This window comes from Micromesistius poutassou (assembly GCF_964030765.1).
Source record: "Micromesistius poutassou genome assembly, chromosome: 7".
NCBI lineage: Eukaryota > Metazoa > Chordata > Actinopteri > Gadiformes > Gadidae > Micromesistius > Micromesistius poutassou.
The window spans coordinates 6,282,999-6,293,926 of record NC_140277.1 but is presented as its reverse complement, the minus strand read 5'-3'; the positions used below and the strand labels follow the sequence as shown (position 1 = coordinate 6,293,926).

At 47.5% G+C, this 10,928-nt stretch overlaps 1 protein-coding gene across 1 annotated transcript in view; it reads right to left on the bottom strand.

Annotated features, from left to right (window-relative positions):
* Positions 1-592: 592 nt before the first annotated feature.
* Positions 593-10,928, bottom strand: part of slit1a (slit homolog 1a) — a 101,423-nt gene continuing 91,087 nt past the window's right edge. Inside the window, exons 24-35 of the mRNA XM_084470172.1 lie at positions 9,716-9,879; positions 9,460-9,584; positions 9,221-9,318; positions 8,946-9,085; positions 8,495-8,588; positions 8,009-8,146; positions 7,365-7,593; positions 6,998-7,128; positions 6,414-6,568; positions 5,263-5,551; positions 4,832-5,043; positions 593-4,146 (exon numbers count right to left, since the gene is read on the bottom strand). Of these exons, the coding sequence (XP_084326298.1) occupies positions 3,908-4,146; positions 4,832-5,043; positions 5,263-5,551; positions 6,414-6,568; positions 6,998-7,128; positions 7,365-7,593; positions 8,009-8,146; positions 8,495-8,588; positions 8,946-9,085; positions 9,221-9,318; positions 9,460-9,584; positions 9,716-9,879 (2,014 nt within the window). The 3' untranslated portion in view covers positions 593-3,907. The remainder of the gene's footprint in view (positions 4,147-4,831; positions 5,044-5,262; positions 5,552-6,413; positions 6,569-6,997; positions 7,129-7,364; positions 7,594-8,008; positions 8,147-8,494; positions 8,589-8,945; positions 9,086-9,220; positions 9,319-9,459; positions 9,585-9,715; positions 9,880-10,928) is intronic.

The following is a 10,928-nucleotide window of genomic DNA, read 5'->3' as shown; positions in this document are numbered from 1 at the left end:
GGTGACGTGCAGATACAAAAAGAAAAGCATCCTATTAAAATGTAGGAACAGATGAACTAAAATCTTGACATGATGTGGATGAAAACTTTTGAATTACCCCCAAAGAAATTAGATACCGCCCCCAAATATATTTTTTAATGTTCCAAAAAGTAATTTCAATTTACCCCAAAATAATAATTATAGGCCTACGAACATTTATTTTCGTTGAATGAGTTTTATTTTTTTACACATTTATAATTTTTTAGATATTTAATATAGATGTAAATGTAAATTCTTTATTTAAAAAAAACACATTATTTTAAACTGATAAAAGGTTTATTTTGAAAATTTAATTTGTGATTTTTTTGGGGGGATAAATATATATATGGATAACAATCCTAATGACTGCTGTGTGCCTCAATTCTAAATGATTGTAATTTATTCAGTGCTTTACATGATACTTGTTAAGCAATGAAGTTATTGTAGGACTATTCCACACCCAACATACACAAAACACTTCATGAGGAAAACGACAACGCATTTAAAAGCACACACATTAAAGTTTAATGAATGAAAAGAGTGGGGATTTGGTAAACATTTGTTGGTGGCACTACATACATTCAGCATTATTGGGAGTTTTTCAGTTCAATTCCACCATTATACAAAAAAAAAAAAACACTTGATCTGCAGGGTGGCGCCCAACCAGATAAAATATCTTCTCTTTCGCACCAGTTCAATACAAGATACATTGTGCCTTTCTTTTTTATTATCATTGACAAATACAGTTCCCTAAGATGGAAGATATAAACTTGGAGCTTCCGGTCGCCTGACCTGAAAACTGAATTACATCTCAACATAGCACAAGTACCACTAAGATGTCCACCAACGGTGGACAGATTTCTACTCTCAGCAGTAGATCTCAGTGTAACAGGAAGAGTAGGGGTGGGGGGGAGGAGACACAAAGGATAAAGCCACATCCAACAAAACGTGGACCTTATTCCTTTGAAAGATGTACACAATCTGAGGACGACGGTGAATGCTCAACCAGTATCCTTCACAAGATCTTCTCTGAAGCTAGGCCTACTGTACACCACCGGCGTCACATAACCTAGTGTAAAAGCAAGCAGACATTTTGGAAGAGGTTATGGAGCGAAGCTTTCTGGAGTGGACACTTAGGAAAGACCTTGAATTGGTTCAGATCTGTAAGCTTTTCACACTTTAGGAAGAGATTTGACATTTAGACCGGCGACTTTCATGACCGTGTCTATGCTATCCTGATGATGAACCGCCAACGTACAGAATAAATTGCAATGGATGTATCTTACATTGGAAACTAAACAGCTAATAGTTTAACCACTTTATGAATAAGCATAGGTCATATTTATACATATTTATACATTCAGGTGTAACTTACTGTTTTGTTCACTTTTAAAATGGCACACATCTTCTTTAATTTTGTATCCTGTAGCCAGGTAATGTTGATAGAAATACCAACGGACAGAGCCTCCTAACCTCTCAGTAGTTGGTTACAAGTTTTTTAAACATTTATCGGATGACAAACCGAATCCTTGATCAATGTCCACGTGGCCAACTCATTGTCCATCTTATTTCTACTGGCTTGATGAAAGCTTATGATCAGTTGAATTCTGTCAAACAAAAATGCCACAGTTTTAAAAGTTGAAATGATAGAAATGCAACCCAAATAATAAGCAAAACAAAAATAAAAAAAACAACAATCAAAACAATCTGGAGCCTATAAAGTCTGTTTTCACGTGAGTTATGGAATTTCCTGTGGAAATACAAATCATGGAAATGGGGCCACTTCTACCTTTATTTATAGCTCTGCCTTAGCAGCAAACAAGGAATGTCTTAGCCAGACAAGGTGAAACACTGTAGTAAGTTACAAATACCTTACATTTTATCCTGTTTTTTTTGCAAAATTATCTTTGTTTTGTTTTCCTTTTAACTTTTTTTCTTTTTAACTTTTTTGAAAATATCTGAAAGTCAGCAACATGAATGCCTTTTACTTTCTACAGGAAAGAGCCTTTAGATGAAATAAATAAAATAAAAAACAGACTCTCACGGAATTAGATGTAATATTCACATGGAAGACAACATATACAATATTAAACATGTTTCTAAATCAATACTGCCTCCTACACAACAAGGCCAACCAATTGTGTTTACTTATTTATTTTGGCCGATTACTAATTAGCTTGTTTGAGGAAATGAAATTAACATATAAAAACACCATGGAACCAAATAATGCCATTAATAGTTCCATAGCTTCCAAAAAACACAGACTCACTCCTTAAACATAGAAAAATACTATACCAAAATGAAATACAAATATATATGTATATATATTAGAATCTGTTAGGCATTTTTGTATAAAGTGGTGGGGCTAAAGGAGTTAGGTTACATCACAGAACAAAACAAAAAGTAACACAAATCAATATAAGAAATTACACAAAAAACAAAATCTGCAATCTTTTGCTTTGTAATTACATGATATTAAGAAGCTCTACATATTCATTGTCAAACTCATCTCCACACATGCAACAGTTTGCACAAGTTTAATACTGCAGGCATCGGGGGGACGGGGACGGGGGGACGGACTAGACTACCTCCTGCTTGTAAGGGGGGCAGATTACGCAAATCATCCTAACCCTGAGGCAATGCATGCTGGGAAACTGAATACCACCGGGCACTGCCCGCTCTTGATGGATGTGTATATGAGTAGATTTAATTTCTGACAAACCAATCTGCGCACTGTGACTGTGTGTGTGTGTGTGTGTGTGTGTGTGTGTGTGTGTGTGTGTGTGTGTGTGTGTGTGTGTGTGTGTGTGTGTCCGTCCATGCACTTTGGAGAGGGTCTATGACTGTAGTTCTCAGTGCTGCTAGTCAGTGCAGTCTTAGTCCTAGTTATGGAGTCTCTATGCAAGGTGGCTCACAGTACAACTGTGACTCCCAAACACCTGGCGCTCTAAGCCCGTATATATACGTGTATCCCAACTGGATTATGTGCCGGCTCAAACCCTACCTGTTCAACTCTACATATGCAATGTGTGAATGAATGACCGGCCAGAGAGATCTGTACACCAACCCTCAAAGCGACGTACTGAAACTTGATCCAGGTAGCCCAGTCCAGCGAGGCCCAGCCAAGCTCCACCTCCAGCTTCACCAAGTCATGCAGTCCAGCTCTTCTGTTCAGTCCATTCATCCCTCGCTCTCTCTCTGTCTCTGTCTCTCTCTCTCTTCACCTTTGTGTCCGTTTATGGTCATATCTGTGCCATCCTGCAATTGGTTGCCAGCCTGGTGCCCCATGTCCTTGCTGCCTCATGAAAGTTCAGATGGAGAACACTGCTGGCTCCGTGGGTCAGACACAGGCCTGACACAACTGGGGATGGATGGATGGATGGATGGATGACTGGATGGATGGATGGATGGCTGGACGGATGGATGGGGGTTTCACACTGGGGGTGTTTGGGGGTATCGGAGGGGACGCCTCACTGAACACCTTGGAAATCTGTGGATCCTTTGGGAGCAACGTTGAAGAACGGTTTCTGTTGCTGTCTGTGATTTTTTTTTCTTCTTTTTTTTGGACGTTGAGAAGTTGTTGTTGTGTTTCTCTCCGTGTTACTGTAGGCCTCGCACCCTTGGACCATGGACGGGAATGTCCTATTTTACAAACATCGTTGTCCATAATATATAGATAGAGGGTTTTATATATATTCTTCTTTATACTTTCTATCTCGCTCTCTTGCCATCCCTCTCTTTCCTCCAGTCCACTCTCCTCCTCCTCCTTCCTTTTCTTCCAATCTTCCACCCAACAGCAGCAGCGGCAGCAGCAGTGGTGGTGGGGGTGACGGATGCAGGGTGGATCGGGGCTGGGGGGGGACGGTGGGACGGGTAGCTGTGGCACCCGCTACATGCAGCCAGCGCAGCCACATTTGATGGTCTTCTCCACCTCCTCGCTGAAGGAGGTGCCGTCGCTGCACTCAAAGGTGTATTTCCGGCGCTTCATCCGCTGGCTGGCGCAGCAGGCGCCGGCGTCGCAGGCCCCGGTGCACTCCACCCAGGACACCATGCGGGTCGTCTGGCAGATTGCGTAGCCCCGCTGCACCTGGTAGAAGTCCCGCATAGGCTCCCCTCGGCACTCGGACTCTGCGTGGGGAGAGGGATTAGTTAGTACTTCAGCCAGTCAGTCAGTCATTCAGTACAATGTATATGACTTGATTCAATTTGTGGCAAACCAATCTGCACACTGTAACTTTGTTGTATGTGTGTGTGTGGGTGTGTAGTTAATGTTGTGGACTGGGGCGGGGCAGTGTCTCGCAACCTTGGGGTCGGGACCCCCACTCGGGGTTCACCTGGTATCTATTTGGGGTCACAGGCGATAAGGAAACATTTCTTTATTTAAAAAAAAAAGGTGTCAGACCTCCCTTGTATACAAACAAACTGACCTAATGTTTCACAGCCAAGAGCAAATTACTAGGTGTGAAGAAGAGCGATGGGATTATGTCGACCAGGACATTGATGCCACCGGCAAATGTTAAGCGGGTAAAAACTATTTCAGTGGAAGTAGAGGCAAGCTGGGGCAGCAAACATTTTCAGAGCTAGAAATGCGGTCAGGGAACAAAAAAGTTTGCTACTACTACTTTTTAATCATTAGAAGCGACTTCAAGTTGACACACATACAGCTCCAGGAGCAGGAACGGTTAGGCATTTTTGCTCAGCGCTGCCTAGGCTGAGGAAATGTTTGTGGAGTAAAACCAGAACCTTTTAGCTTGGGAAAAACCTGCGCCGACCTTTTAGCTCTACCAACGCCTAAAACTGAAACCACACCAACCTGCATCGCAGAGCTCTCCGGTGAAGCCGCTCTCACAGTGGCAGTAGGCGTCTCCCGTCTCCGAGATCTGGCAGCGGCCATGCTTGCAGGCCAGGCGGCGGCAGGGGTTGAAAAGCTCCCCCTGCTGGTTGCACAGGGTGCCGTGATAACCTTCTGAGCATTCGCAGTGATACGTTTGGCCGACCGAAGGGATGCACTTTCCATGGACACACCTGGCAAGGATCAAGACATATTGTTATCGTTTTATCACCCAGCCCTAGTAGCAAGCGTTGCTCATCTATCCGTCATACATCTAGGTGGACATGCCCACTTGTGATGCTCAAAACGGCTTGTAACGGCTAATCACACTCACACCTGATGGTATAATATGTCACCTTTAAAGGAGGATCTGAAAAACACACGTATAACATTTTGAAAAAAAGTTTCCTTACTTGCTACCCTGGCAGGGGTTAGCAGCGACCTGGTCGCAGTGGGGGCCGCTCCAGCCAGGCTGGCAATGACACACGGGCCCCTGGGCCCCGTCGGGCTGGCAGATCCCGTGCAGACAGTAGATCTTCCTGCAGGGCTCGCAGCCCGGCACCACGCCCGGCTTCATCTGGGTCTTGGTGAAGTCCTGCAGCTCGTTGTTGATGTACAGGTTCTGGATGCAGCCGTGGAAACTGGAGCCGTTCTGGATCTGCCAGAGGCGGAACGCTGCGGAGTGCCCTTCCACGGGCATCCCTGAGGGGGGGAGGAGAGAGAGGAGGGGGGAGGAGATGATTGTTAGAGATGGGGGAGGCGGAGAGCCGGGGCGACAGACAACAAACACAGGGCTGATATGGGTTTAATGGAGGAAGGAGCTTTCAAGCGGATGTGTTTCCCAACAGGGAAAATCTGATTCTGAATCAAGTTATAATTATTATTATTGTTGTTCAATTTGGGCCACATCGTTGAAAGAGAGGACAGCAGGAAGAACACGGGTTGTATATGGATGTTGTGTATGGTTACTATAGCAAACACACAACGTCACGTCACATCACCAAAACCACAGTTGTCTGAACTCCTCCTGATGTCAACAGATTTATTGAATATTGAATTATTTCCAAACTTATATATATTACATAGGTTGTTTTTTCTGTCTATTTTATCTCAGGAGAATCAGGCTGTGATATTTCACATCAAACAACATAATACATGGAGTCACACTGGCATGCATACAAAACAGGTTTGAGGTGGAGGACTGTGTCTGTCAGTTCATATATAAGCCACCAGGGGGCACTCTTTAACCACTAGAGGCATCTGTGCAGTTTGCATCGATAGGTAATTTAAGTAATTTAAGCAAAAACCAAAAACCAAAATCTGGTTGATTGGTGGGTATTTTGTAATCAGGCTTTGCCTTTATGTGTTGGATTAATCAATTAGTTTAACGTTGGTTCTAACAAACACAGTCATGGATGGGGATGAGGGGGGGGGACTGGGGTGGGGGTGGTGGTTATCAGGGTTGGGTTGCAGTGGTAACAAGGCGAGTGGGGAAGGGGGTAGAGTGTAGTTAAGTTCAGAGTGCCTGCAGAGGAGGAAGGTGTGTTGTGGAGAGGGCCCCTACCCCCCACGTATAGCGGCGCCTCCCCGTTGAGGGGTCGCGCCGCCCGGAAGCTGTCCATGGTGGTGGGGAGACCCCCGTCGATGGACAGGTTGACCATCTGCTCAAAGGTCACCAGCTCCACCGTGTGGAACTGGCCGTCGTTGATGGTTTCAGTGCTGGAGGAGGAGATGGGCAAGCGTATGACGTATTTGATTTCAGTCCCATCACACAATCAAATGGGAGCAGCCCAATAAACAGTTAGATTGTTGAGAAAACAACAATTGGATTTGTACGGCAGTGACAATGACAGATGGTGGTGTTTAATCATTTAGCAGAAGTTTTTCTCCAGAGCAACACACAGCGGCTCTAGTTACATGTCACTGACGAGCAGGTGGGGGTTAGGTTTAGGCATTTAACGCAAGGAGGCCTACGATTGGGTTAGTGTGAGGGTTAGGGTTATTGGGGGAACCCTAGGGGCGTAAACCTAACCCTAACTCTAGGCTGCAAAACCTGGGGTTTGAACCCAGAACCTTTCGGCTCCCTTCCTAACACCCTAACCGACCACTAAACATTTCCTGGCCCCTACTCGGAGATCCTGACCGTACCTGTAGATAGCGTGTCCCGGCTGGCTGCCTGGGTCGTAGCTGACCTTCACATGACCTTGGAACAGCTCCACGGCGATGTGGTCGTTGTCCCCGTTGTACAGCAGGATGCCATTTTCCTCCGCCGTAGATACCTGTCACATGACAATGTTATTTCAATGTCATATGTGCACAGTACATTGGCTATGGCTCGTTTATGTCGAAATCAATACCTGTATGCACAGACACACCCACCCACACACACACACACAAAACAAACACACACAAACACCCACCCACACAAAACACACAAACACACACATCAGTACACACACAAACACACACACACACACACACAAACAACCCAAGCCACCCAGGTGTGTGTACTCACCTGCAGCGTGATGTTGGCCTGGGGCCAGTTCTTGAGGTCAGACAGCAGGAGGTAGGAGTCCCTGTCGATGAAGTTGACGCTGACAAGCTTCTCGCAGCGCGGCCCGCCGAAGCCGGGCAGACACTGGCAGAGGGCGCGGCCGGCACGCTCCACGCACGGTGCCTCGTTCTGGCAGTCGGCCAGCTCGCACAGGGACCGCGGGGACGGAGGCGCCTCGCACAGCTGACCGCTGCAGGGGTTGGAGCAAGGGGCAGCGCGGGATGCTTAGTGACCGGTATGGACGGTGGGTAGCGTTGATAACGGTAGAAAAACAACTAACAAAGATGAGCCCACCTCTGTATCGCTTTAAACGGAAGGTAAGATAATGAAGATAAAAATGACACGTGGTGGTGGTTTCAGCTGAAGACTTCTCAAGTTGGGATAAATTGAGTTTGCATTTCTGATGGAGGATAATAAGGTATTTATTAGCTGGGTGGCAAAACCCACTGACGCTACAAGCCATGCGTGCCTTGTAGCGAGCAGTCATACGCTACATGTCATTTCCTGACCCATTTAACGTGTCTTCCCTCCCCTGTCATAACGGCCCAATGCCCGTCCAAACACGTGGCTGAGAGATGAATGGCCAGCGTTTGGTTTGCCCTCACCTGTATCCGTCGGGGCAGATGCAGGAGTAGCCGTTGAACTCGTCCAGGCACTGGGCTCCGTTCAGACAGCGGTGCTCGTTGCAGTCGTCGTAGTCCACGCTGCAGTCGTCGCCAACGTAGCCAGGAGTACACACACACCTACGGTACCGGAGGGGGGGAGACGGTAAGACTCACTGGGACCCTGCTGTGGTATCAGAACGAAGGCCTTTGTTTGATGAGTGATCCGATTCTCTAGCTTGATTGATTCATATTGATTCTCTGTATTAACAGGCCTGTGTTTGGAACATGACTGGCTACATCGATCTACATAACCACGAGAGGGAATGTGTTTGAAACGGAATTATATTTCATTCTTGGTTGCTAGGCAACTAGGCTGGCGATGTGGCCCGTCGAGCGGCTTCTCGAGGTGGCCCCACCATAGGGGGTCCCCCACTTTGACACCGCCTTTCCAATACACAGTCGGACGCGGACGTGGTGCACACTCACTTGGGCCCCGCCGAGGTGATGAGGCAGGTAGACTGATGTTTACAGGGGCTCCGCCCGGGGGCGCAGACGTCCTCCATCTCCTCACACATGTCCCCTGCAACAATCACATTCAACCATGAGCTCGTCCAGCACACGATCGGCTCCGTCCCATAGGGACTGACTCACAGTGCACACTCAGATACATTAAGTCATTAAGGAGCAGCTAGGGGGGGGTTCGGCATCTGCATTGTCGGCATCTCAAGACTGCCTAAACGGGTAAGCCATTGGGGCTCGAACCCAGTACCTTTCGGCCGCCCCTCGTCTTTGCACTATCCTGCCCAGACCCAGAGCAGGTTAGACCAGAACTGTGTGTGTACAGGCATTGCTGGTCTGTACATACACAGTAATAGGACTGGCGTGTGTGTGTGTGTGTTTGTGTGTGTGTGTGTGTGTGTGTGTGTGTGTGTGTTACCTGCGTAGTAGGGAGGACAGAAGCAGGTGTAGTTGTTGACCCCGTCAATGCACGTTGCTCCGTTCTCGCAGTCGCTGTATTCACAGTCGTCAACGTCAATTTTGCACGCAGGGCCTTCGAAACCCAGGGGGCAGGAACAGCTGAAGATAAACACACACACACACACACACACACACACTGAATGTTTAACTCTCACTGAAGCAAACTCAATATTTCTCTCTTTAAAAGCGTTTTGGTTTTGATCAGAAGCGTCAGATGAGTGTTGCGTTGCTCACCTGAAGGCCCCCTCCTCGCCCTCTTTGAGCTGGCAGGTTCCTCCGTTGGCGCAGGGGTTACTCACACAGGCGTTCAGAGGTGTCTCGCAGTTCCGGCCCTGCACAGCACAACACACAAAGAGAACGTATGGGTCACACCGTCTGACACATCTCTTGACCTAAGGCTGAGAAATACACGTTTGTGCTCACTTGTAAGAGGAACGAGGGTTTATAGGCTACATATAGGGGGGTTTTCTGACCTTGAAGCCTGGAGGACAGCTACACCTGTAGATCTCCATCAGGTCATTGTGACATATGCCCTGGTTCAGACACGGGTCGGACAGGCAAGGGTTGCACTTGGCCCGGATGGTGGTATCCACATCCCCTGAAGCCATCACAGAAACGAGAGTGTTACACTATAGCCCACTTTAGATCGCAAGCATGTATAAAAAAAACGAAAAAAAAAACGCCATCTTGCTCACAAAAAGACATTTATGCCCTAGCCGGCCTGCTTACCGTGGCACTCAAACTTCTTGGCTGGCGTGGTGAGCAGCAGCTTCCCTTCCAGTTCCTTTGGACCGGCACAGCGGGCAATGCCGGGCTCCTTGTAGCCCGTCTTCACCCAGTCCGACAACCAGCGCAGGCGACAGTCGCAGTACAGCGGGTTGGCTCCGATGGCCCTGGGACAGCGGGCAAGCGAAACCAGTCACTAAAGAGAACTTTACATCAAGTTAAACATATGGTTCTATCATATGTCTCGACTCGGGTAGACCCCCTGTCATTGCGATTACCTGCCAGCAGATGGCGCTGCCCTCTTACAAACTTAGCCCTGCTCGCAACGCGAGTTCATATACATGAAACAAAAGAGGAACGATTCGACATGCATCCTAATGCAGATGTTAAGTATTTGGAACAAAGACTAATCTAATCGTTATTCGTCATGGGGGAGCCCAGACTCATCATGACAGGGGAGGGGGGGACGCACAAGCGGCAGCACACACTTAAAAAACGTCTGTCACGGTGGTCATGAATCAATGACACCCTGTGTCCTCCCCCCCTGCTACCGTACCCCCCACCCCACGACCAATGGATGCACAAACGTGGGCTGAATCAATGCTCTTCCATTACGCCCGAGCACACAGGCTCATCTTTCATGCGGCGGCCCAATAGACTACACCTGACGTCTGCTAACATGAAGGCCACTTGACTGAGGCCTCCCGCATCGATCCATTGAGCATCTTCATCTGTAGGTTGTCCATGCAACCTTGACTCCCACTTTAGGCCTCCTCCTAAAGCCCTCCTTTTGTGGACCCTTCACTGCGTTCGTCCGATACCAATGCTGACGCCCGGCTCACACATTGATTGGGGTCTATTGATCAATCTCAGTGGAGTATCGGGGGTGGGTGGGGTTGGGTGGGGTGTCGACTGGCGAGGGGGAGGTGGGTGAACCTGAAGCATTGCTGACAACAACAGTACCTTCTGTGGGGATGCATGCGACCCCACCCACTCACAGGGAGAATAACCCACGCACACACACCCACGCACACACACACACACACACTCATATAGAGACCCGCACATATATACACACTCATACAAACGTACAGATGTGAATAAACAAACACAAGTAAACACAAAAGTCCACAGACCTTGAAGACGTTGGCTAATGTATGATGTTGAATGTGACTTTTATCTGCATACCGCAGGGAGTCCGGGTAAGTCTGTGTGT